The sequence below is a fragment of the Phocoena phocoena genome, chromosome 20, assembly GCF_963924675.1.
Source record: "Phocoena phocoena chromosome 20, mPhoPho1.1, whole genome shotgun sequence".
NCBI lineage: Eukaryota > Metazoa > Chordata > Mammalia > Artiodactyla > Phocoenidae > Phocoena > Phocoena phocoena.
Genome location: NC_089238.1, coordinates 26276010 through 26303066, shown reverse-complemented (window position 1 = coordinate 26303066; position 27057 = coordinate 26276010). Strand labels below are relative to the sequence as shown.

The following is a 27057-nucleotide window of genomic DNA, read 5'->3' as shown; positions in this document are numbered from 1 at the left end:
AGTATATATATATATATATACACACACACACACACACACACACATATATATGCAATGGAATATTACTCAACCATGAAAAAGAATGAAATAATGCCATCTGCAGCAACATGGATGGACCTAGGGATTATCATACTAAGTGAAGAAAGATAAATACCATATGATATCAGTTATATGTGGAATCTAGAATAGGATACAAATGAACTTATCTATGAAACAGAAACAGACTCACAGGGCTTCCCTGGTGGCACAGTGGTTGAGAGTCTGTCTACCGATGCAGGGGACGTGGGTTTGTGCCCCGGTCCGGGAGGATCCCACAAGCCGCGGAGCGGCTGGGCCCGTGAGCCATGGCCGCTGAGCCTGTGTGTCCGGAGCCTGTGCTCCGCAACGGGAGAGGCCACAACAGTGAGAGGCCCGCGTACTGCAAAAAAAAAAAGAGAGAGAGAGAAAAGAAACAGACACAGAGACTTGTGGTTGCCAAGGGGGAGGGGTGGTGGGGCAGGGATGGAGTGGGAGGCTGGGGTGAGCAGACATAAGATCTATAGAATGGATAAGCAACAGGGTCCTACTGTACAGCACAAGGAACTATTTCAATATCCTGTGATAAACCATAATGCAAAAGAATATGTACCTATATATGTAACTGAATCATTTTGCTATATAGCAGAAGTTAACACAACATTGTAAATCAACTATGCATCAGTAAAATAAACTAAAATGAACAAAGAGAACCCACACACATGCTCTCCCTGGGCAAGGGCCCAGGGAGATGTCACAACATTTAACCAACCAGACACACACGAAACCATTCAAGGAAGCAGATTTCACCTTGATGAGCAGCCACGTGAGTCCTTGCTAATTAAATGCAGCTAAGAATTATTTCGCCAAGGCCCACTCCGGAGGCTGCTTGCCGAGGAGAACTGTTCTCAAACCTTCTCCTGTTAGAGACTCCCGGAGCCACTTGGAGAGAATGGAGGGAGGCCCAGGGGTCCTTCTCGCATTTCTCACATTTGCCGCAGCCTGAAGTTCATGCTGGATTAGACTCTTCTAAACCAAAGCCAAATGTGTTTTGATTGCAAGCCTATTTCTAAAACTTGCTTGTGCCTTAAGCAATCAACTCTCTGGTTGAAACATTATGTTTCCCCCCTTCAAGTAGAAAATTGTGCTTTAATAATTGACAATGTTCAGGAATATTTTTAAGTGTTTGGTCTCAACAAAGATAGCTTCGGTGACTCAATGGTTTTCTCCTCTGCGATTATGTGCGGCATAAGATTCATGGCCCTATTTTGTTATAAACACATAAACTTGGGAGAAAAAAACCAAGCGGTTTATAAATATTAACCAGTTTTTCACAGATAACAGTGTTTAAAATAATAACACTTGCACAGCACCTGACAGTTTAGAAAAGCTTCAACACGCATCATTTTGAAAAATTCAGAATAAACATTTGCTTTATAAGGAAGGGCCTTTGATTTCGCCCTGTAAACTTTGGATCCATAACTTTATATCCTAAAGCACCCTGGCACAAATAAAACGGAACGGTCTCTTATGAATATATTTTGGAAGTCTGCTACCAGAGTTCAGTTCACAGGCATCAGAGTGGGGCTGTTCAAAATTCTGGCCCAGATTAATTTTAAAAAGCTGCATTTGGATGGGGAGTGGTTTCCAAAGGTTTAACTGAAGAGTAATTGATTTCACTGGAAATAAAGGTCCAGGTGTGATACCAGCTGTAGTGTGGTCATATTTTTCTTGAAAATCTAGAATGTCTTGAGGAACACATGGCTGTCATGTGTCCCCTTTCTAAAATGTCTTAAGTACCAGAAGGAGAGCAGGGTAAATTAAAGCCCTTCCAATCCGGGATGTGTGGGGTGCTGAGCGGAATGGGAGGGCGGGAGGAGGGCTGGGCTGTAACGGAAGGAGCAAAGATGAGAACGCCGGTATTCTGAATCCTCAACCACAGAGGAAGTGCCATGTACGGGGGTCCAGGATGAGCATAGAGAACAACCTAATGGGTGACCATGAGTTGAAACACAGCAGAAAGTTGCTTCCTGAATACCCCTCCTCACGTGGAGCTCTCTGCACCAATAAGCACGCAGTGGCATCCGTGGCTCCACTGACCCGTGTCAGGTTGGCCCGAGACCAGCCCCATCATGTAGAGGGGGACTGCCCCTCTTCTACATCCCAGGATTGAATCTTGGGAAGAACTTGACAGGAAAAATAGGCTTTGGGAAAGTCTGCTCTGCGGGGCACTGATGCGCCTTCCTCTGCCAGAACAAAGGTGACCTATTGGGCTGGCCCTGGGCAGGACCAGGTTCCATCTGAGTGGACTGCTGTCAGAGGTCATCCCGTTTCTGGGATCCAAACCCACGGCCTGCTCCCAAACAAACTGAGATGAACGTTGACCTGGAGACATCAAAGCAAGAGTCTGGTGTCCCTGTGGCTGAGCTTCTCAGTTTCCTCTGGAGAGAAAGTGTTTCCTCGGAGCCTGAAGGGGATAAAGCAAAGAGGTTTGAATAAGACCAGGACCAGAGCAGTGTTTTCAACCGGGAAGCTGCCGCTTTATGAACTCATGCCTGGATGGCCTGGCCCTCCGGCCCAGCTGCAGCTCTCCTGGGAGAGAAGTCTATGCAGGTTTTACCTTCTGTCAGCCAGGATGGCTCATGAATCACTGGGCACGATTTAACAAGCCTTCATGGCTCTGCAGAGTCCACGCTGGGCCCAGCCAGCCCTGACTCCCAAGGCTGGCCATTCTTTTTAAGGCAACAGCAGAATCTGTCAAGAATGCAATGAGCAAATCCCAATGTCCTCCCGAGCTCTGCCAATAACACCAGAACCCTTAAAATATCAACCTGATGCTAGCTTGCTCCCCCTGGACACAGAATGCGACATTTCTCAGAACTGTGCGATGGTTTAAGAAAAAAATAAAGCCCACGCTCTACCCAGGACCCGAGGACCTCACAGGCTACAGGGATTACACAATCGCACAGAAAGGAAAATTCTCTCCATCGTAGGACAGATTTTTACAAGTCTTTATTTTTAACTTCATCATTTGATAGCTACAGTTGCTACTGCCTTGATGTGCTTTTTGAGGGAGGGACAAATCTGCATATGTAAAGCAGGGTTCACGAGCTTTCAGGGATGAGGCATGTAATATACAGCAGCCGAAGGGGCCTGGTCCAAGCCAATCGGCATGGTGGAGTTTAGGGTCAGCCTGAGCCGGTTTGCCCAGCTGAGTGGGGTCAGCCTGTCCTCTGCTCTGCTTAACTACTGGCATTCTAAATGGAGTTCCAGAGTGGCCAGCTTTTTTTGAGAAACCGCTGAAAGATAGATTTTTATAGGGAATGTCCTCATTTTAAAATATTGGTTTCTAGCCCAGTGCCTGAAACATATGTAGTGTCATTCACTCATAACATGTTAAATCAGGAGAAACCTTTCTACCTATAATCTGAGTGATAAATATGTATTTATCCAGGGGGAAAGAAGGAGAAATCTTTGAAGTTGTGATGCACTGCTCTTTTCAAATACATAAAGGAACATGGCTTTTCATTACGTATAAGACTTGGAAACACTGGCCAACAGTTCCCATCCTGTGTAACAGCCCCCAGAACTGCAGAGGGTCTAATATAAGAGCATTGACCTGTGAAGGCAGATGTGATACCCCGGGAAGGCAAGAGCTGAGTTCTTTTCTCTGTTTCCCTCTTCAACCACACCCCAAATCCCACACGATTGCCTAGAACAGAGACATTCCTGAATAAACGCTCATGATTTAAAAATGAGAGAGTTGGTCCCAGCTTAGAAACATGATGACATCTTTCCCAGGGAACCAGATCCATCACATGCAGAATGGGACTAAATGTCAGGGTCATAAGGGATCTTAGAAATTCTCAAGTTTCTCTCTCCCTTCACCCCAATTTATAGATTGGAAAACTGAGGGAGGTTAAAGAGGCCTGCCCAGGGACCTTACCAGACTTCCAGGATGGTGTCATTCTTTTCAAGGGCCTGCAGGAGGGCTTCTGCCCCAAGGGAGGTGATGCGGTTGTTAGACAGCCTGGAGAGGAAGATGGAATGGTGAGCTTTGAGGATGCTTGCTTCTCTTCTTGAGCCTGTTTAATTAAAGGAGGCTTTGGGAGCTGGCCAGCCTCCTGAAGCCCGCCTGCCCCCTCAGCATGTCCCTCTCCTGCCAGAGACTGCCCAAAGTGAAATGCACCCCTCTCTCCTCCATTCACCAGATGAGTATTAAGTAGCTGCTCCCTTAGGAAGGAGCATGGTGGTTAACTATGTGTATTTTAGGGCCAGACCTCCTGGGTTCAAATCCACCTTACGCTACTCCCTTTTTGATCTCAAGCAAATGAGTCCCAATTTCCTCATCTGTAAAAAGGACCTAGAAGAGTACCCACCTCATGGAGTACAAGAATTAAACAAAGAATGGCATATTCTCAGGCACTGGGCACTGTACTTAACTGACAGAAAATAATCAACGAACAGTAATATTGTCATTTAAGAGCCTTGGGGGCACAAGGACACAGACTAAAGAAAATACGAGGTTGGAAATGGGGAGGGAAGATGGCATACAGTCAGGGACAGCAGGGGGAGAGCCAAGTGGTCCCCACACTGCTCTTTTGTTCACAGCTGGCCTTCTATAATCTCCACTACCTGGCTTCCCCCTCAACAATTTCAGGAACTTCTGAGAAGCTGACCCTAAGGCAGTGCTAAAAATAACAGCAGGCAATATTTTTAGAGCTCTTACTATGTGCCACGTCATAACCTACATCACCTGGGCTCACGCTCAGAACCCTACGTGGAGGGTTCAGTTTTTACCCCATTTATACTTGAGGCAACTGAGGGACAAATCCAAGCAGGAACGGCTGGTAATGGTGGAGTTGGGGCGCAAACCCCAGCTGTCAGTCTCCAGAGCCTGCAGTCTTAACCAAGGCTTGGCACAGACCACGTCTGGAAGAAGGATGTAAGCTTTGCTTTTCTTTTTTAAGATATGTGAGAAGCTTGATTTTTATGGGGAAACAGTGGAGGAGGATACAGTTCAGTGGTGCTGAATTATAAGACTCTCGACAGAGCAGCGTGGGACATCGGCGGCTCCCACTGCCTGGCATCTGTGGGGTTCGAGTGGGGTAAGTCTATGACAATGAGGGAGGACAAATGCGCCTCATCCGCACACGGTCGATAATAAACCAGGTATTGCCAAGAGCCGCCCTGCGTGCAAAGCCCGGGATCCCAGCGCAGACAAACCCAAGCTTCACCAGGGCCTCCGAGCCCGAGCTTCATCCATGTGACGAGTGGAAGTGTTTTCCCCAAACACTTGGCAACTTCCTAGCCCCTGTGAAGCAACACAAACCAGTGTTGCCAGGGTGGATGGCGGGTTGGCAGCAAAGCAGACGTTCTCCCAGCTGCAGCTGTCTGCTGGTCTCGGAAGGTGAGTGTTTTCCCCGGGCCACGCTTGCCAGGGCAGAGGCCAGTCTCCTCTAGCAAAAAGGGCCATCTGCTGGTGCCCTGACATACCTGGGAAATGAGACCTTTGGCACCATGGCTGGTGTGGCGCCAGCCTCAGAGAGCACCGTTCCACAAGCCTGTGGTGACTACTGGCTGGGCCCCTGCTCATACCTGCCATCCCTCTCCTTGTGGCATGGGTCCCTGGCCACCGAGTGCGCCTCTAGTCGTCCCCTGATCACCTCCCCGGCAACACCACTGCTGCCCAGCCCTCCAGCTCTGGACCCGCAGGACCTCCATGAGCTGCCATCCCCTTTCACCAGCTTCCTCCACTGCCCTCAGCCTGATCCACTTTGCATCTCTCACCTGGAAGGGTGCAAGAGCCTCCTGCCTGGTCTCCCTGCTTCCATCTTACCCTCCTTCCACCTGTTCTGCACAAAGCAATAAGCACGATCTTTGGATGATATAAATCAGATCACATGACTGCCCTCATTAAAACCCTCCGAAGCCTTCTCAATGTCCTTAGAATAAACTCCCGAATCTTTCCCAGAGCTCTGAGACTGCTGTGGCCAGCTCCTTCCCACTCCACCATCCACTACAGTCCAAGCTCACAGGCCCTCCTTCTGTTCTCAAAACCACCAAGCTCATTTCTGCCACAGGGCCTTTGTACTTGCTGTTCTGCCCACCTGGATTGCACGTCCCTAAGACCTCAGCATGGCGGGAACCTTCTTGTTATTCAGGTTTCAACTCAGATGTCACCTTCTTAGAGAGGCCTTACCCAGCAGCAAATCCCCTACCCTCTCCAGTCACTCCCTGTCATCTCTCTCTGGAATTTTCTTGAGAGCACTTATTACTAACAGAAATGGTCTCATTTGTTTACTTGTTCATCATCTGTCTCTCCTGCTCAAATTTAAGAGCTATGTGAGCAGGGGCCTTTTTACCACCCTATCCTCAGTGCCTCAAAGAGAGCCTGGCATGGACTGGGTGCTCCAGAAACATTTCTTGCATCAATACATAAATGGATGAAGGCACACATAAGTAAAAGCAAGCATGCCCGCCTGCATAACACACCAAGAGGAGCCACTGGGAATGACCATCAGGATTCTCCTGCCTGAGTCAAAGAGGACCCCTGGAGGGGGGGAAGGGCCCAGCCTGTAAGTCACTATAGCAGATGCTGTGGGCAACCCACCCATATTGCCTTAGCTCTCACCTCTACCTCTGAGGGCTGCTTGCCGGGAAGACCCCCATTCTCTGCCTGAGGCCTTTCTGCTGACCCCAGGAACATGCTCAGCCATGTTCGGGGCAAGCCAGATGTGCCAGAAAACAAATATCCCCACAAGCACACTTCAATATGTGAAGGACAGCAGCTGGTGGATAAACACCCCCGCTGCCTCTCGCCCACAGGATTGTACCCCAGAGGTCCCCAGTGATAACCGGCTTGATAACACACCTTTTTTGGGTTACTGTCCCTCCCCGGCCTCATTTCACTACCCTCTCGCCAGTGTTTGCGGGGACTACCTCCCAAGTAAACAATGTACACTGGAACCCCTGCCTGGGATTGGGGGAACACAGAAAAAACAGCAGTTTTCTACCAGGCCACCTCCTGTGAGTTAGTCAGGTTGGGAAGCCTTCCAGATCTCTGATTCAGAAACACCCCCTCCCAAGGCCAGTCATTACTGGCCCAGCTCCTGCTTACAGGTTCCTTACTTCAGGACTTTCAAACTTGAATTTTTCTCAAGTCCTTTCGCGAGACAGCACACACCTTCATCCTGGACATGGTTCTCCTCCAGGCTGGCAAGAACAAGGGAGAAAACCCAGTTGATATGGTAATGTTTATTACGGAAGATGACGCCAATAAAAATGAATGCATGTGACCCCCCCCCCCCAATTAAGAATATCCAACATCTGAAAACCCACATTTACCAGTAAAGTAAGAACAGACCAAGCAGGGTATGAGGGTTCTCAATTCCTGGGACATCTCTGGGAGAGAATTTGCCCCAGGGCTCCTTCACATAAGAAGTTCCCTCATGTCCCAGTGACTCAATACCCATTTTCCCTTTCTTTCTCATTAATGGAAGGCTAATGTCATTGGGAGCAGCCATGTGCTTGGTGGAAAAACTATGTTGCCTGCTCTCCACTGCAGCCAGGGTTGGCCAAGTGACATCCACATGGCCACCAACACATAAGGAGAAACTGACAGATGGGACCTCTGGGAATGTTCTTTAAAGGGGAGAGACCCAGCCTTTTGCCCTTCCTGGATATAGAGACTGAACCTGGACTACAGAAGGAGTGCTGTGGGTGCTGCAGCAGCCACCTTGTGACCATGAGGAAACCAACCATGAGGATGAAACCACACGCTAAGGATGTGAAGGATTAGAGAGATAGAGTCCAGACCCTGCTGGCCTCATGTAGCTGCCATACCAGCCCTATGCTGCCTACCTCCAAACCGCACGTACATGAAAACATCAATCCTTTACAAGTTTAAGCCACTGTAAATAAAGGTATTCCATCACTTGCAGCCTAATGCAGTCATAACCGATACACTCACAGTGAGGCACTCCTCTAACAAGAAATTCCAATCAGGATATACTCAATGGTACAATGGCAGTGCTAGTGAGCCCTGGGCCCTGCTAGTGGGCCCTGCCAAGGCCCATTGGCAATATTCATTTTGTGGTCATGCTCATAGGTTTCAGTGCCTTTATGCTTCCTGGAAAAATCAAACATTCAGCATTTTATCTCCCTGATATAATTTGGAACTGCCCAGAATATGTCAGAAGAAGGCTAGACAAGTGGCAGCTAAAGGATGGAAAGCTTGGAATCAGGATAAATAGGATTCATGGTTCATCTTTTAACTTCCGCCAAACTCCACTCCACCTTGCACGTGACCCTGACTTTAATATCCAGCGTCCTTAGGCACTCACATTCACCTCGAAAAGACAAAACAGCAGTCACTGGAGCAGCAGCAGCAGCGAGAGTAGTAGAAATACTGTCACTACTACAATTTCACATTTATGCTTTACATACACTCCAGACACTGTACAAAGCTCCTCACAAGCATTACCTCATTTAATTCTTACAGAAGTGTTTTATAGTGGAAAGCATCCATACTCTCATTTTACAGGTGAGAAACTTAAGATTCAGAGATTGTTACTTAACTTGCCTAAGATCACAGCAGGCCTTGAAGGTCAGCTGGCTGGATTCCAGAGTCTGTTCTCTTAACCGTTATGCCCCAGGGAGGCAGTAAACAAACCAACAAACCAATCAATATAATTAAATGAAAAGAATTAGCACCTATATGCCAGGCTCTATAAGCTTCATGTCACCCAGGACAAAGACAAACACAATCACCCAATCATTCAGACATCCGTCTTTGTCTTACACACACAATGGCTTCCCCAGGTGAGGCCAGAGAATGAAGAAAGGCTGATGTCTGCCTCTCTAGAGCAATGAATCTCCCAAACTCACCAGAGTTCTTCCAGGGCCATGTTCTTTTCCAACATCAATGCTAAGGCTTGAGCGCCCACACTGCCAATGTTGTTCCCCACCAGGCTGGATGTAATCAAGGAACAAAAATATGTCAGAGCAGGGAGGGACCTCAGAGATAAGATAACCCATGAAGTGCAAAATGCATGGCACACATTGCCCCATGTCCTAGTCTGCTCCGTGTCAGACATCACTAATTGATTACAGTGCCAGACATCACTAATTGATTACAGTGCTCTTTTTCATTAAGCCCAGAAGTAGCTTTAGAATCCTTCCCAACATAGTGTACTGGGCAGCCCCCACTAACAGACTGGAGTTGGCCCTTGAGCTAAAGTGTATCTGATCTAGCCCAAGACCTTCAGTGTACAGATAGGGAATCAAGACCCCCGAGAGGAGAAGTGACCCAAAGTCACCCAGAAAGACTCAAGTGTCCTGATTCCAAATCTAGTGGTTTCTCTTTATCATCCAATTATCTAATACAGGGGGCTAAAAATGAAGTTCAAAGGTCTTCAGAACTGGCCCAAGCTCCTCCCTCCTCCTATTGGCTCCCCCATGACAATTTCAGGACAAACACTGAGGCATACCTGAGCCACCTCAAGCTCTGGTGATCACCCAAGGCTTCAGCCAAGGCCTGGGCTCCCCTGTCACCCACCTTGTTGCCCCAGAGCCTGAAAAGTCCAACAGATAGTGTCAGTGAGAACCTGCCATGTGTTCTAGACACGTGCCTTTCCTCTCTGTGGCCCCAATCAGAGGGGCAGGACCACCCAATCCCAGAAAGTTCTCAGGGGGACTCCTAGGTCCCAGCAAAGTGAATTTGCCTCCATTTTTTGGAGGGATGGCCAAACTTCACTCAGGTTTTTTTAGCTTCTTTAAATCAGGCTTACAAAATAGTTACAGACCCACCCAGTGTACACCCTCAGGGACGAGGAACTCATTCTCAATGCCAATTCATGGTAGTGATATTTTTCCTGACATTAGATCAGACGTGCTTGTGCTAACTGCCACTCACGAGTCCCTAACTACCTCTGGGACCACCCAGAACAAGGCTAACTCTTCTTCCACAAGCCAGCTCTTCATTTCTTCCTCCTTCTTCACATCCCCGGGCCCTTCACGGCATCTAACTCCACCTTTTGGCTCATACACCTCAGACACACCCTAATTTGGACACACCCCCTTTCAAAGGTGAAGCCCCGGTCACACCTTGGGACCTGGCCATTTTATGTGTGGGAAGTTAGGCTGGACCTGTAGGTGCCCACGTGAGCAGAGACAGTGGCCCTGAGATGCTCACTGCACTTTCACTCATTAGGTGAATAGTTATTGAGCTCCGGCCCTGTGCCAGCACTGCTCTGTGCTCCGGGGATGTGACACTGTAATAGCAAAAACCCTGCAAACAACCTAAAGTGTGCAGCGACATGCAACCAGCCAAACGCATCACGACATCCACCAGAACACTAAGGCAGCTATTCTTTAAAAGATGAGATCATGTCATATGAAAAAAATGCCTATAAGAAAAACAAAATCCAAGCTACAGAACAGTTTGTATCATATGATAGTGTTTGGGATCTTAGCACAGGGCCAGGCCCAGACAGGTACCTTAATAAATAACGTGTTGAAAGATAAACATCCCCCGATGTGCAAGATGTGATCTCAAGCAGGAAGGAACTCGGTGGGGCTGTGGCCACCCTTTCCTAGACCCTGTGCTGCTACCAATGCATCCTGGAAAAGGTGCTGATGTCTCCAGCAACGCGGTCCCACTCGGGGCTCAAACCGAGCTGGAGGGCAACTTGCCTGACTATAAAATGGGTTGGAACACCCAGCCCTAAGGTCATTCTCTCTTCCTACAGTCTTGGGTTCTAAAGCCCCCAGTTATTATCAAATGGATCCTAGTTTACACCAGGAGAAGATAGGACAGGAGAGGGTCTGCAGGGAACTGTACAGGTACAACACTGGAGGGTATCGCTCTGCCCAGCAAACAGAGGAAGCCCCACTCAGGGGCCCTGAGGTCTGCAGGACTGCCCTCCCTGCCTGCGTCTGACCCCTCTCCCCTCCCTGGCAGGCCTGGCATGACCCTACGGGTGGCAAGGGCTCTGCAGGACTTGGTGCAGCCCCTCCCATCCTGGGTTCAGTGTCCAAACTTCCCCACTTCCTTCTCTTTCCTTGGCTCTCACCCCAGGCTGCGCATCACCTGGGGAGCTTTTTAAAATTACTGATTCCTGGACCTTGTATCTGGATATTTCATTTAATTGGTCTGGGGCAGGCAGTGGCATTCTTCAGGAGCTCCCAAGTGGTTCCAACCTATAGACAAAGGTGAGAAGCACAGCCCTAGCACCCTCGAGGACTTCCTGCCACCTCTCATGGGCTCTGCCCTCCCCCAACCCTGACATCCTGAACTTCCTGTTTATTGAGCTCGAGGCAAGGTAGAGGCAGCCTAGGGCCGCCCACGCTCTCCCTGCCTCGCCCTCCCCACTGCAGCCTGGGTGGCCTCTGGGGCCTTTTGGCTTCGCCTGCCCCTGAATCCTCACAAGCCCCTCCGCCCCAGAATCCCACCTACCCCAGGAACTGCAGGGAGGCATTGGCTCTGAGCCCCTGGGCCAGCACCTCGGCTCCCGCGGCTGTGATGTGGTTGTTCCCCAGCCTGGAAGGAAAAGACAGAGGAGGCTGAGAAAGAGAGCAGGATGGGAGGCCCGGGTCTGGTGGGGGAAGTGCGGCCTGGACAGAGAAACAGGGAAGAAAGCTTTGAGGACTTCTCTGCAGGATGCAGGAACCAGCCCTCCAGTTCCAGCTGGGCAGACGCAGTGCGTGCTGTTCACGCCGGGGGAGCTCCCTCAAGGCTCCTGCGGACTTCATTTTCCACCAGCAAAGGGAAAGGAGTGGAAGGGCCTGTTTTGCAAAGCGATGGGACAGGTTTGAGCAGGAACCACAACAGGCAGCCAGCCGCCCAGGAAGGAGGCTTCTCCCAGGGAGCAAGGGTGACTCACTTTTCCCCTCTCTCCTCGCTAGACCCTGCCTCCCCCCTGCAGCCTTCCCAGGTTCATTGTGGCTGCCCGGTAGCCTCCACCTGTTTGGAAAGGGCCTGGAGCGGGCCAAGGTGGCTGAAAGAAAGAAAGGGATCCTGCTAAGCCTTCGGGCAGGGGTCAAGGAGGGGGTTTCAGCAAAATCCAGACACCTCAGAGAGTTTCAGGGAGGTTCCCAGAACTCTCGCCCACAGCTCGAGGCTTCCTGGAATAATAATACAGTTTCATCTTTCAAAAAACTTTCATACACTTTAAGCCACTCTGGCTGACAACAATCCTGTAGGGCAGGTATTATTATTCCCTTCCGGAAGGGGTGTGGCAGCCTCTCAAACCTCTGAGCTTCCTGGATAATGAAAGGCCCCAGCTGCCGTGCTGGGAAGTCCAATGTCCCCTCTGCACCAAGGCCTGTTTCCAACGGGCTGCTCCCAGCCAAGGACTGGGAGACCTGAGACTCCTCTGCTGGGCACACTGGCTGGAGGACTCCCCAACAGCCTTCTGTCCTCTCCCCGATCTGCACTGGGGTCTAAGATGCTTCCTCCCACCCCTCCTTCCTTCCCTTTCTCCCTCACTCAGGGTCAGACCTACACTGCAGTCGGCCAACTCTCCCAGCCTCCCCCAGCTTCCTTCCCCAATTTTCCCTTATAGGCATTTTCCCCAATAAACGTGTTGCACATCTTATCCCTCCTGGGAGCACTGGATGAACAGAATAAACGTGCTGAGAGCTTACGTGATTTACCCACCATCTTTCAGGCACTAAGCTCCCTATAGAAAGCACTCACTATATTGTACCAGCTCTTGATGTATGTTGACTCACTTAACCATCACAACAACCTATGAGGTAGCTACAACCATTATCTCCATTTTATACAAGGGAAAACAGAGACACAGCGATAGCGGGCTGACCCAAGGTCACACAGCTAACGAGAATTCAAATCTCAGGGATGCTGGACCCAAACCTTGGTTGGTCTGGCTCCAGAGCCCTGTGCTCTCAACTATGATGCCATATCGACCAAAAACACAGGTCTCAAGTTCTGGGTGCAGCACCTTTCTGCTGCCCTACAGCCCTCCCTGGAGGTTGGGCCAGCCCAGCTCTGGCCACAGCTGCTCTCGGGTTCCAGAGTTGGGAGGAGCAGGTGATGGCAGCAAAAGAGAGTCCTGGGTACAGAATGACACCTCTGGTGTTGGCCTCAGCAGCCCCGCCTGAGACTGAGTCAGCAATTTCAAAATGGCAGCTCCTATCCCTAAACCCAGCCCAGCAGGTAGAAAGAAAGGACGGAGGCAACTCCTCACTTTGTCTTCTTTTACTGCCTCATAAATCCAGGAGGCAAGAATATCCCAGAGAGAAAGAGAAGCCAGGCCAACCCAGGGACTAGCTGGAGGGGCGACACAACAGTGTCAGGTGGGAGGGAGACTCCAGTCGAGGCCAAGAGGGCTGGGAGCAGCAGAAACGCAGACTTCCCAGACTGGACCCCCCCCAAGCAGTAAAAGGACCTTCTGAGAACTTTTTGGCAACTGGCTGCCTCACTGTGGTGACAAGTGACGGCTGCATTCCGCCCCCTGCCAAGCACGTGCTCAATGTACATCAGGGAACTCGGGCACCCCAGAGAGCTGGTGACACTCTTAGACACAGGGAAGAAAAAGGTCCTGGAAGCCCTCTTCAGTCCTGGGAGATAAAGGTCAAAGGGCAGGAAGCCTCAGCGGAATTGGTCCAGAGTTTGCTGGGGAGGTCACAGCATTAGTGAAACCCTGCTCTCAACGAGACACTGCCCCTGTATTCAGCGAGGAGATCACGCGCCCCATTATGAGCCGAGACCAGACCAAACTGATTTAGTTGTGGGGATGAGAAACAGTCTCCAGGGGTAGGGAAGCCCCAGGCTCACCTCAAAGCCAAGAAATTCTGCTTGCATGCGAGGAGCTTGGCCATGGAGTGTGCACAGCCGTCGGTCAATTTGTTGTTGAAAAGACTGGAAAGTTCCGAGAGAGAAGAGACGTGGAGATGAGATGAGGCACGGTGGACAGCGGCCACCCAAAGCCCGGGTAGCCGGGTCCCTCAGGACAGGAGTCCCCTGTGCCCTCCGGCCACACAAACGTCCCTGACCCAGCCTGTCCCTTGCTCACAGCTGTTGCCCAGGCGGCATGGCCTGGAGTGAGGCTGGGGACACGGGGCCAAACGTCCACGGCCCAGCCTGACTTACGCTAACTTCTGCAGCTGCTCACAGCGAAGAGCATGTTCAGTGAGCTTGCAGATGCCTCGGTCTGAGACGTTGTTATCTCGCAAGCTGAAAAAAGACAAAATAAATAAATTTGAAGACAGAGCCGATGAGAGAGGGGAAAAAACGAACAAAACCCCAAAAGAGACCTTTGCTCAAGCCAGAAGTGCCAGCATCTGTGCTTCTGGGAAACGCTGCAAGGAAAGAGCACCCCAGAAAAGCGGAGACTCCCCCATGCCTGGCCAGGGTGCTGACGTCACTCACTCTGTAGGGTGGGGGGCTTCGGAAGTGGGGACCCAGAGCCCACGCAAATAAATAAATAAATAAATACAGACTCTCGGGCCCTCCCCTGGGGCTGGTGAGTCTGCAAGTGTGGGGAGGGGCTCAGGGATCTCTGTATTTTAATAACTGTGTCCATGATTCTGCATCTTCAGGCCAACTTGGGAGGCCCCGACTTAAAGGTTAACACCTCAAGCTCTCTGGAGTCCCTCAAAGGAAGTTCTGATCCTGGCAGCCACTTACTAGCTATTTGCTGGTCCCTTTATCTGTAGAAAAGGAAGGATGGTAATGCCGACCTCACTGGGCTCTTGGTGAGGATTTAAAGAGATAGCGCACATAAAGCCCTGTGCGCACCTGGCACATAGTAAAAACTACCTGTAATATGATCACTGGCACGTATGGAGCCCTTCCCGATAGTAACAATATTTAATCTTCCTTAACCTTTTTCTTTTGTTTTTGTTCATTTTTTTTTCTTCTTTAATCTTTAATGAAGTAGGTACTATTCTGTCCACCAGAGAGAAGGAAACCGAGGCCCAGCAAGTGAAACGCCTTCACTGAGGTTGCACAGCACCTAAAGGATTGCCGCCTAGGTTTTCTGGCTCCGAAGGCCACTCTAAACGATGCCGTTGTGCAGCCTCTCCCTTCCGGCCTGCTCTGGGCTCTTAACGTCAGATTCATGCATTGGCGGCATGAATCAACTCAGAAGGTTTAGAGCAGCATTTTTAAATTGGAAAAAGAAGAGAAAGGAAAAAGAGAGCAGAGTGCATCACGGTTAATAAGTCATTTTGTGAAATTTCAACCTGACATGCCCGCGTGCTTGCTTACACCCTCTCTCGCTGTGGGTCACAGTCAAAAAACTTCGAAAGCCATCGCCCTAGAGTCAGAATCGGGGTCTACAGAAACCTACACGCATTGGGGCACTTTGTGTATGGGGCTTCTTGAAGCCTGAGGGTTTTGGTTGGCATGGAAACAGCTTCAAGTGGGAGAGATGCAGCTTGGCACTGTGGGAGAGAAACCTCTCTCTCTTTCCCTTTCTCTCTCTTCCCCCCTTCCCGCCTGCCCTCCCTGTCTCTGTCTCTTTCCCTCTGTCCCTCTGCCCCGCTCCCTCATTCACTATCTGTCTCTGTCTGTCTCTTTCTCTGTCACACACAGGAAATGCCCACGCAGCAACCTCATGGTTTCTGCCCGTCCCCTGTAGCAATGGCGGTTTCAATACCAAGTGTGTGGGGGGTAAATCTCGGTGGAACTTGGTCAGGGACTTTCACTGTTAATGGAAAATCAGGCTGGTTCCCACAGAGCAGCAGTCTTCACAGTGTGGCCTCTGAACCGCTTGTAGCAGCATCACTGAGTTAAAAACCTAGATTCTGGGGCCCTCACCTCAGACCTACAGAATGGAAACCACTGGGAACAGGCCCAAGAATCTGCATTTCCACAAGTCCCTCTGCACACTCCGGTCTGAGCATTAGAACCAGACCATCCTGGTCTTTCTCTGAAAATCGAGGCAGGGCCCCAGCCTCCACCCAACCCTTCCGCACACCGTGGCAGTCACGTGGGCCTTCCCAGCCCAGGAGAAGGGGAGCCACTCATTCTAGGGATCCATCTATGAGGATTATCCAGACCAGAGTCCTTGGCACTGGTCTTGAACCCCCTGGGGTTCAAGGACCCTTTGGAGAACTACTTTGGAGGTCCATTATCCAGAAAAACACACATTCATATTTCTATCAGAACAGCTCCCACAGACAGGTCTCAAAATTCCTGAGTGAATATATCATGATTCCTACTTCCTGGGGAACTAGGGTATTGGGCTGCCATCTTCCGTCTACCCGGCCAGATCCACTCTCCCCCTTCTCTGCCTGGCTCTCGGTGGGGAGCTGATTCCAGTGGACTACATCGCAGACACCCTGCTCCAGCTCCCTGTGGGTTAAGGCGACAGTGGGGAGGACAGGAAGGCCAGGGTTTACCCCCAGCTCTCGCCCTTCCAGGCTGCTGCAGCCTCGGTCCTTCCAGACAGACCTCTTGCTCCTCTCAGCCAAGAGCCACTCCTCCCATCCCCCACCCCTTCAGGTCTAAGAAGGCCAACAGCCCTGTCCCTACCCCATCTCCACTGTCAGTGGCCCCAGGACCCTGCACCATCTCTACCTGCTCTTCCTAACTCCTGCCCAAGCTTTTGTAAGCTGTCCCTTTATTAAACTCTCCTCAAATCATCCAAATCAGCTTCCTCCCTATATATACATGTTTATCACATACATTAACTATGTATCATATACATATTAACTCTCTATGATATGTTATATATTACATTATTATTGCATTGTATTTATAAATCTATGACCACGGTCCTGATAACAAAGGCCACCACACAGTTTCTAGTAGAGATCCATGTGTTTGGCTCCGTGCAGAAAAAAAAATCTCGCTGCTTTGGCCCAGAGAAGGTAGGTCACCCTAATAAAGTCAAGGAGAGGTTTCTTCTCTGCTCAGGGTCAATCTAAGGTCACCTGGGGTAGACCAAAAGCCCTGGAGAGGCTGTGAGTCAATTTCAAGCTATAACTTCTGCATTCTCAGAGGTTTAAAGCAGGGAGCAGGAAGGCTGGAAGGGAAGCTGGGGAGCCTGCAGCATGCTGGCCACCTGACCTGGGCACACCCTCTGCCCTCATCCGGCCCAAGATGTGAAGAGAGGCCCACGGGGGCTGGGGCAGAAACATGGGAACGCTCACACCTTCAGACAGGGGCTGAGAGCGGTAAGGGCCAGGCCCAAATCTCTCCACTACATAAGGAATAAAAAAGCAGGTGAAACTCTGTGGCCACTTTCTATCTCTTGGGTCTCGAAATTTCCATCTCATTGGGATTTTAAAGACTCTCATGGGACTATGGGATTAACAGATGTACCCTACCATATATAAAATAGATAAACGACAAGGATTTACTGTATGTCACAGGGAACTATATTCAATATCTTGTAACAATCTATAATGGAAAAGAATAGAAAAACTATACAGACATAGACATATATATGTATAACTGAATCACTTTGCTGTACACCTGAAACTGATACACTATTGTAAATCAACTATATGTCAATTAAAAATAAATAAATAAATACATTTTAAAAAATAAAAGAAAATCTCTCGTGGGGTGCAAGTCACCTTTGATTTGGAGGTGGTTCCTAATACAAACACATATTACACCCAACTTTGCCTGTGACTTAAAGGTTGCCCTGGTGCCTCTGAAGCCCGTCCACACACAGGTTGCTTGTGGAGAACAGAGACTGGTAACCAGAAAGATGTGATTTGTGAATCCTAGCTCTGCCATCTCCTATGTGACCCTGGACAAGTTACCTCATTTCTGGGAGCCTCTAATTGAGGATAATGGGGAAAATAATGTCCCTGCCTATAGCCCAGGGTGGTCATGGGGATTAAAGGAGGTATTTCTGGGAAGAGCGTAACACTGTGCCTGGCACGTGGACCATTTCATGAATTACGACTATCGCTATCATAAGTCGAAACTAAGGCCCAGACTGGGGAGGGGACTCGGCTGGGGTTGCACCAAAGGGGTGGCAGGGCCTGGGGCTGGGCCTGGATTCCTGGCTCCCAGCACGGGGTTCCCCTACCTGCACCCCGATGGTGGCATTCCCCCTGTGCCCGGCCAGCATCGCCCAGCAACACTCACTAAAGAGCCTTGCAGACGCCGAGGCAAGGCAGCAGCTGCTCCACGCCCATGTCGCCCACAGAGTTGTGGTCCAGCTGCAGGGCCACAGGCTGCTGGAGGTGCCGCAGCACAAAGGCCAGGGCAGCACACTCGGCCGGGCCCACGCTGCAGAATGTCAGCTTGAGATGCCCGACGTCCAGCCTACGCACAGCCTCCCGCACCAGCCGCTCCTCCTGCATCTCATACAGGCTCCGGATGAGCCAGATGAAGCTGGGCATGGCATGCACGCTCTTGGCCTCGCCCGGCACGGCCGGTGGGATGGAGCGAAAGTGCTTGCGGAGGCTGCGGGCCAGACACCGCCGGGTGCAGGCCTGGCGCCAGAGCAGGGCCTTCTCAGACACCTGGCACTCGGCCAGCAGGCCCCGGCACTCCTGGGACAACAGCCCCGCCAGGAAGGCCGCTGTGATCTGGAGGTTGTGTGGCTCGGCCCCCTGCAGCAAAGCGGCCACGCTGCCTTCTTTGCACCCGGAACCCCGTATGCGCAGTTTGGACAGCACCCCGGCCAGCGGCGAGCAGCCAGGCCCGTGACAGTTGAAGAGGTGTCTGAGCGAGGATGGCGGCGTGTCGGCGCTGAGAGCGAGGTAGAATGCAGCAAAGAAGCACTGGAAAGTGATGTGCAGGAATTCCAGGGGGGCTGTACTCCCAGGCACGACCGTCTTGGCACGCACCAGGAAGCCAAGAGAAACCTCCTCACTGTCGACGTGTGCTGCCTGCAGCTGCTTGGGGGAAAACACGTAGCAGCACGTGCCCAGGCCCCACAGAGCCAGGCGGCCGAGGCGCAGGAGGGTGAGGAGACTGCCCCGAAGCGGGCCGGCTCCCAGCCCGCGGGCAGCTGGGTCTGGCGGGGAGGCATGCAGCAGGAAGTGCTGCAGGATGAGCAGGTACATATCTGTGGTGGTCCTCGGGGACCCCCCGCCCTGCAGCAGCAGTTCCTGGTGGCATTTGGACACCATCCAGGAGAAGACGGGCAGGTGGCACAGACTGTGCAGGGCCAAGGTGGCTCTGAGCCAGCAGATGAGGCGGTCGGCCACCCCAGGCTCGCGATGGCGCTTCCTCAGGTACAGTTCGATGCCCTCTTCCGAGAAGCCCTTGAGGTTGAGCTCCGTGCGCACGTGCTTCCTGAGGCTCGCCGACACCGCGTCCGGACGGCTGGTCAACACCTTGCGGGCATTCTTTAGCAGGTTGCCCTGCAGAAGGTTGAAGAGCAGACTCTGGACAGACGTGGGGGCGGTCGGACAGCAGTGACGGTCTCGATCCGTGAATCTGAACCTGAACTCGTCAAAGCCGTCGAAGGTTAAGAGGATGCGCTCGGGGTGGTCGAGGAGGACCTGGAAGACGTCCTGCTGGCCAAGGTCGGGCCAACAGCAGTGTTCAAATAGCAGTGTCCACACCGACAGCGGTTTCGCCAGGCGCTGCAGCTGCCGGCAGCTGAATGGGAAGACGAAGGTAAATTCCTGGAAGGCCCTCCCTGAAGCCCAGAGCAGGTGCAACTGCTGCAGAAGTGTGCTCTTGCCGCTGCCCGCCTCGCCCACCACCAGCACAGTGTCCGCGTCTTCGTTGAGGTGGCCGCGGGTGCTGAAAAGCTCCTCCAGGCCCAGGGTGGCGGGGCTCTGCTGCAGAGGCCCAGCCATGCCCGCCTCCGTCCGGATCTCTAGAACGTTCTCTGTATATATTTCCTCCAGGCAAAGGTTCTCTGTCCCATCGTAGGTGCTCAGGAAGCGAGACTGAGCTGATACCATGGTCCTCAGCTTGGACAGGTACCTCTTACAGGCGGCATCTGGAAGACAGAAGAAACAAATGAGGTGGCACCATGATGAAGATGGGACCTGACCAGAGGGTGGGCTGCCTGGGGGAATGGGATGTGGCACACGGGCGGTGCTCATCCTGGCTCTCCACTCACAAGCTAGGGACTTTGAGGTTGGTCACGTAATCTTCCCAAGACTCAGTTTTCTCCCCTGTGAAATGGGAGAAGCAGTGGTTCCTACCTTACAGGGATAGGGACCCATGTAAGAAACCATGGCCCAATGACGATCATGCATGGCGGTTCTTTGTTCAGTGTCCCACACAAAGTGGTCAAAAGACATTGCCTAGCGCCATTATTATTACTGACATTGGAAAGAGCTGTAGAAGATTAGAAGGAGCACCAGGTTGGGGTCAGAAGACCCACATTCTGATGCCTGTCCCACCATATTGGTTCAGGAGCTTTAGACAAGTCCCCTCACCACTCAGCCTCAGTTGTTCTTTCTAAAGGCAAACAGAAGGTTTAAGCACTTAGGAGCCCGGTTTCTGAAGTCAGATACACCTAAGTTTGAAATCTGGGGCCAGGGACTTCCCTGGTGGTCCAGTGGTAAAGAATCCGCCTTCCAATGCAGGGAATGTGGGTTCGATCCCTAGTCAGGGAACTAAAATTCCACATGCAGCGGGGCAACTAAGCCCACGCCACAACTACTGAGCTCGCGCACCTCAACCAGAGAGCCTGGGTGCGGCAAACTACAGAGCCCACGCACTCTGGAGCCTGCGCGCCACAACTAGAGAGAAGGCCACGCGGCGCAACGAAAGATCCCGCATGCCTCAACGAAGATCCCGCGTGCCGCAACTAAGACCCGATGTGGCCAAAAATAAATAAATAAATCTAAAAAAAAAAAAGAAAGAAAGAAATCTGGGTCCACCATCAGCTTGGGCAAGCCTCTCATCCTTTCTGGCCTCAGTATTCTTGTCTCTAAAATTGGAGACAATTCACACCTTGAAGGATTGTTTTAGAAAGAAATGAGATAAAATAGAGTTTAGAAGAATGTTGACATATGGTTAACTCTCACAAAATGGTGTTGATTATCATTATTATTATTGGGTATGATAGGCACAACAGTGGCCCACATCTTAATCCTCAGGATCTGTGAATGTTAAATTACTTGCAAAAAGGACTAGACCACTGATTAAACTAAAGACCTTGAGATGGGAAGATTATCCTGGATTACGTGGGTGGAGCTAGCACTGGATTGTGTCAGGGTCACTGGGATGCTCCAGGCAAGGACTTAGACAAGATTCCCTAATAAATATACACTTCCCCATCCTCCTCATACAACCCTCTGCAGTAAAAATTCTCATGTCTAGGATGTGTCCACAGAGCTGCTGTTTTTCCTTTATCATCCTAATACCAGCATGAGCAAACCACTCCCTGTGTCAGGGGTTAGTTCTTTTTATAGGAAATGGGGAAATTATGATCCAGAATCCCAGGGCGGTGGGACCTCAGAGCATCACAGCCTCACTGCCCCCAACCAGGTACTGACCCATTTGTTCTCAGCTCAAAGACTAACAGGTAATTCTCACAGAGCGCTCTGAGCACACTGAAGCTGTACTTACGGTCGTCCAAAGGACACGCCTTGTGATCGTGCTCCCTGTTCTGTTCCCAAAGCTGATGATTGTCATTGCTTTTTTTTTTTTTTAAATATTTATTTATTTATTTACTTACTTACTTACTTGTTTGTTTGGCTGTGCCAGGTCTTAGCTGTGGCAAGCGGGATCTTCATTGCCACATGCGGGATCTTTAGTTGCAGCATGTGGGATCTTTTAGTTGCAGCATGCAGGCTCTTAGTTGCGGCACGTGACATCTAGTTCCCTGACCAGGGATCAAACCCAGGTCCCCTGCATTGGGAGCGTGGAGTCTTAACCACTGGACCACCAGGGAAGTCCCTGTCATGGCTCTTAATGCCATCTGGATAAACTAGGAGCACTGAACGGAGACCGAAATATATACATTTTCTCAATACTCTGATTTCCCATGCAGGTTTTCCAGCTGCTATCAAAATTCTCCAGGAAAAAAAATGTATCTCTCATTTTTTTTTTTTTTTTTTCAGTACGCGGGCCTCTCACTGCTGTGGCCTACTCCCTTTGCGGAGCACACGCTCCGGACGCGCAGGCCCAGCGGCCATGGCTCACGGACCCAGCCGCTCTGCGGCATGTGGGATCTTCCCGGACCGGGGCACGAACCCGTGTCCCCCGCATCGGCAGGCGGACTCTCAACCACTGCGCCACCGGGGAAGCCCCTATATCTCTCATTTTAAAAACAAACACATGTCGGTCATCACCTTTGGAATCAACACCCTGGGGAATCTGGCACCATGGCACGGTGTTACAATGCGTGAAGAGCCAGCTGTGCTTGATGATATCAACACTAAACATTAACCAAGGGTCAAGCCAGGTACCACGCTCTGGGCAGCATCCCCTGTCACAAACCGACGTCTGTGTTCTGTTCTCAGGTGAGAGGGTACACACCCAGGTGCCAAGCACAGGCTTCCGACATCCTCCCCACAAGCACGCTCACTGCCCAGGGGGCAGGGCCCAGGGTGATAAATCCATCTGTCAGCACCAGGCACAGTTCAGGGACCCTGGGTGCTGCTGAGGCTTCCTGACGGCAATGTGGGAATAAGACACACCAGGCTTGCATCCTCTCTTTACAACCGACAAGCTCTTCTCCCAGAAAAAGAGGAAGTGTAGGTGCAGACGGCCTAAAACCAGATCCATCCTCCCCTACCTTGTCACTCCATCTCCCTGTCCCCGTTTCCACACCTGTAAAGTGGAAAAAACAATACCTACTTCTCAAGTTTGTTGCCAAGGACAGACATCGTAAATTAATCACCTGGCAGGATGCCTAGGATGTTCGAGCTGGGCCATCCAAGCCTCTCCCGTTCCTGAACTGGGTCGGTGACCATGTGAAATGAGAGATATCACATTATCTAAATCCATTTGGCTCCTGAGTTTCTGATAATGAGTAGCTAAACTGCAGAGATCAAGAGATACCAGCCATTAAAAAGTGTACCCACATCTTTCCAATAAAAGAGTATGGCTAGTAAGGAACAGCTGTATTAGCTCTCAGGACAAGGTACCTCCAGTGATCACTCCCCAGTACAGGAGGAAATAAAAGCAAGCCCTAATACTACACACATTAATCCAGTTAATCCTCCCGATAGCCCAGTGAGACAGTGGTGATGCTGCCCTTAAAATGAGGAAACTGAGTCTTAGGGGGGTTTGCACAGCCAGTAAGTGGGATTCTGACAAGTCTCATGCTGGAGTTTTTGCTCTTAAGCACGAATCTGAAAGTCTTTCTTTCCCTTTCTGATGAACTGAGAAGAACACATATATACCTTCAAAAGGCAGGGCCAAGGGGACAGGTAATTCCTGAACACATTGTAGAAGGAAGGCAGCCAACCCATTCGCCTTCACTGTGGCAAGATCAAGGAGCCTTCTTGCCTGTGGGGAAAGCAAAAGTCATTATTTCTCCAGAAAGGCGGATGGAGAATTGTGGGAAGGTTTCTACTGATTACGACAATACCATGGGCATCTCTCTCCCACCACAATAAAAGACCAGAAAGACATCCCTAAACAAGATGCGTTTAAAGAAGTCAATACAGTATCGGGTAGTGAAATGAACAGTTGAATATACACATCCAATCTGGTTCCCGCTCAGGACCCACTGAAAGAGTGAATAACCGAAAATAGGGGGACAAAAAGAGCCATAACCCTATAAAGGATAGGAAAAACAATTCTGGAAGATGTAAATCACTTGGATGAGAGGTGATTTCATTGAGTCTCTATAAGCCCTCCAGGGCCAGCCTCAAGGAGCTAGTGCTCAGGGTACAATTGTAGGTTTCAGGTGCACTAGTGAGAGAGGACCAGAACATGTCTGCTCTACAAATACTTGAACATAAATACTACAAATACTTTAAACCAGCCTTGAACGGACTTATTCCATCAGTCTCAACCAGGCTTACCTAAACTCACGTGGACACCAAATACATATTTTAAAAAATAGACAAAAACGGTAACTAGAAAGTCCCTCAACCCAGCCCATCCTAACACTGCAATGTAATTCCAATTCATTCATTCAATAATTCATTATTTCTTCAACAAGTATTTCTTGAGTGCCTACCATGTACAAGGCTCTCAACACAATAAGCTTTAGACAGAGCCTGGCACATAGTAGGCATCAAAATAGATTCTGGATGAATAAATTAATGGTGAATGAATTAGTCAAAGCACTGTGTCCAGCACTGGCCCTCTCATGAACTACTGTGAGCTTTTTTTTTTTTAACAGTACGCGGGCCTCTCACTGCTGTGGCCTCTCCCGTTGCAGAGCACAGGCTCCGGACGCGCAGGCTCAGCGGCCATGGCTCACGGGCCCAGCCGCTCTGCGGCATGTGGGATCTTCCCAGACCGGGGCACGAACCCGTGTCCCCTGCATCGGCAGGCGGACTCTCAACCACTGTGCCACCAGGGAAGCCCCTACTGTGTGCTTTTTCAAACCACTTTTCTGGGACTCAAATTTCCCAATCCATAAAGTGAGGTGTTAAAAAATCCATAAAGTGAGTCTGCATCATGGGAGGCCTGAGGTTCACTATTTGGGGGAAAATAAAACAAAGAGTTTCAAAAATACCCAAAAGACACTCTTCTGTTCTTGCAGAATGTCACATTCAGAGGCAGTTATCCCAACTCCAAACGTCTATGATCTAATGCAATTTCCTATTAGAAATCCTATGTGGGCATTTAAACTATATTAGTACATAGTATGCTATATTCATTATTAAATACAGGTTTAATTTAATGAATTTTTATCATCTGTTGAGCTATTAATTTAAAGCAGACAGCACTAAAAGTGTACAAGTACAGAATATCACTGATAACAGAATTGATAGTAGCCAACGGTAATGTTAAGGAGTGCTTACTACGTGCTAGACACCGTGCTAAGAGTCACGTAGCTCACCTCATTGAATGCTCCCATCTGTGTTTCACAGATGAGGAATCCGAGACAGGAGAGATGAAGGATGGTGAGTTTCCATAGAGAAGCCTAAAGTCACAGGCCTTGAGCCTGCATCGTCCTGACTCCAGAAACCAAGATGCTCGCCACATATAACGCTGCCTCTCGTCAGAAGCGGCATGGTACCAAAACTCCAGAGCAACTGTTACCTGCTTGGCTACCCTTAAAGGGGAAGCGCCACGACCCATGTCTCCCCACAGGGCTGACTTCACAAACCAGTCTCGGTAACTAAGCACGCTTTTCCTTTGAATTCTGATGAGCAGAGGGAAGAGCCTTACCCGCTGGGATGACGTGAAGATGGGCCGCCTGATTTCATCACATTCGTACTGGCTGATGAAACCCCGCGCCTGTGTCAGGTCCAGCACGCCCTCCACGTGGCCGTAGAGTCTCCTGACGATGGCTGGCCGGTGACTCTGCAGGTCACGGGCTGGGTGGGGTGAGTGGGGCTCCCAGCAGCCGGGAAGCTCGGGGGGCTGTCTGTCAGCCTGGGTCTCCTCTACAGCCGCAGTCAGTAGTTCACAGCCCCAAGCACCCTTATTCCAGACAGTGTCCAGGAGGCGCCTGGCCAAGTGAGAGACAGGCTGGCCCAAGAGGTTGAGTCCCTCGTAGTCCTCCCAGGAGAGGACTTCCCAGGAAAGCAGCCAGTCCAGAACGCTCTCAAAGCCCTCCAGGGACCCCGAAACCAGCAGCTCCACCAGCTGGCTCCTCTGTGCCTGGAAAGCGTCCTGCGTGTACATTTCACAATCTGTGGAGGAGAAGGAGGTCCAGTGCAGGACTTCTCAGGAAGCAGGCAGGCGGCAGTGGAGAGGGCAAGTCAGCCCCACCCTGAGACCAAGATGGCCACAGTTCTGCCCTCAGACATTACCAGTGCAAGCTCCCCATTGTATGGATGTACAAACTGAGGCCCAGAGAAGGCAAGAAACTGGCTCGAGATCCCACAGAGGGTTTGAAGCAGCCAGGAGTTAAATCAAGGCCCCTGGCTCCCACATCCATGCTTCATCCCTGCTTTACGAAGTTTTAAAAGGCTTGAGTTAATACTAGGAGCAATGTCTCCCAAGGGATCAGGGAATCAATTCTCTTTGAGGCCATATGAGAGGGCCCTTACATGCTGGTTGGACTCACGCTACCGCAGCTCTCTTTTCAACAGTGGCTAACATTTATTAACCACATACAATGTGCCAAGCACTATTCTAAGTGCTTTCATTAACCCTCCCAACCACTCTGAAGTGGGTACTAGGATCAGCCCCATTATACAGGTGAAGAAACTGAGGCACAGAGAGGCCTGAGTACAACTGAGGCTTGTACAAGGGTACAAGGTAGACGAGGTAGAGCTAGGATTTGAACCCAAGCAGTGCAACTCCAGAAGACGTGTCTTTAATTCCCTTATATTTGGGTTCCCCACAGGGGCCCAAGCCCAGGCCTGTGTAGGTAACCCACTGCTACCGCCAGGGACAGACCCAGAACATTGCTATAAAGATGCCAACCCAGGTGAAGCGAAACTCATGGTACAAACTAAGACGTTTCAAAGCTTATGGGTGTACTGACCCCAGTCCACTGCCCCCTCCCCAAATGCCCAGGCCCTTACCACCTCCCCACTCCCTTCCACCACACACTATGTGCCGTCACCTCTGTCGATGGCTTGCTCTGGGCTCAGCCTTCAGACTCTGGATCCTGGGAATCTGTGGGGAAGCGATCTCACGGAGCTTCAGGCCCTGGGAGTGTCCCCACGCGGCAGAGAAAATCTCTCAGCAGGGTCCCTTCTGCAACAGTCACAGGATCTAGGGCTGTGAGCTGGGGCAGTGCCCGCAGAAAATGAAAGTGAAAGGAGGTAGGCATGGAAAAAGAAGAGGAACGCCAGCTTCTTTCTACAAAAACGGGACATTCCAGGATACTCAAAGGAGCAGATGCCAAGGGGCTTGGAAAGTCTGTGTATTTCCTATTGGTTGTTTATGCGTCTAACTCCCTTCTTGGCCCAAGTGGAAGCCTGGGTTTTACTCATCCTGGCATCACTAAGCTTGGCATGGGGCTGGGCCAAGGGGAAGTACAGTGGGAATGTTCACGAATCAAAAACCCACTGAGGGAAGGGGTGGGGCTGGAACTTCCTGCGCCTGTCCTC

General features: G+C 50.6%; 1 protein-coding gene across 2 annotated transcripts; it reads right to left on the bottom strand.

Moving 5' to 3' along the window:
* Positions 1–518: 518 nt before the first annotated feature.
* NOD2 (nucleotide binding oligomerization domain containing 2) lies at positions 519–26723 on the bottom strand. 2 transcript variants are annotated; one of them, XM_065899323.1, is made up of 12 exons: positions 26585–26723; positions 25220–25686; positions 23272–23377; positions 18092–19907; positions 14132–14215; positions 13817–13900; positions 11474–11557; positions 9507–9590; positions 8905–8988; positions 7147–7230; positions 3962–4045; positions 519–2482 (listed from the first exon to the last, which is right to left on the bottom strand). In XM_065899323.1, exons 2-12 carry the CDS (start codon positions 25676–25678, stop codon positions 2410–2412), a joined length of 3042 nt encoding a protein of 1013 aa, XP_065755395.1. In that variant the 5' UTR covers positions 25679–25686; positions 26585–26723; the 3' UTR covers positions 519–2409. The 2 variants fall into 2 exon arrangements, with proteins under 2 accessions (XP_065755395.1, XP_065755396.1); XM_065899324.1 differs by lacking the exon at positions 26585–26723 and having other exon boundaries at positions 2155–2482; positions 25220–26429.
* Between the last annotated feature and the right edge of the window lie 334 nt (positions 26724–27057).

Coding starts and splice junctions, on each gene's coding strand:
- NOD2 (XM_065899323.1), bottom strand. CDS start 25,678: ATGTACACGCAGGACGCTTTCCAGGCACAGAGGAGCCAGCTGGTGGAG. Junction 19,908..23,271: donor CTTGGCCCTGCCTTTTGAAG/GTATATATGTGT, acceptor TCTGTCTTCCAG/ATGCCGCCTGTAAGAGGTAC. Junction 8,989..9,506: donor CAGAGCTTGAGGTGGCTCAG/GTATGCCTCAGT, acceptor GATTACATCCAG/CCTGGTGGGGAACAACATTG.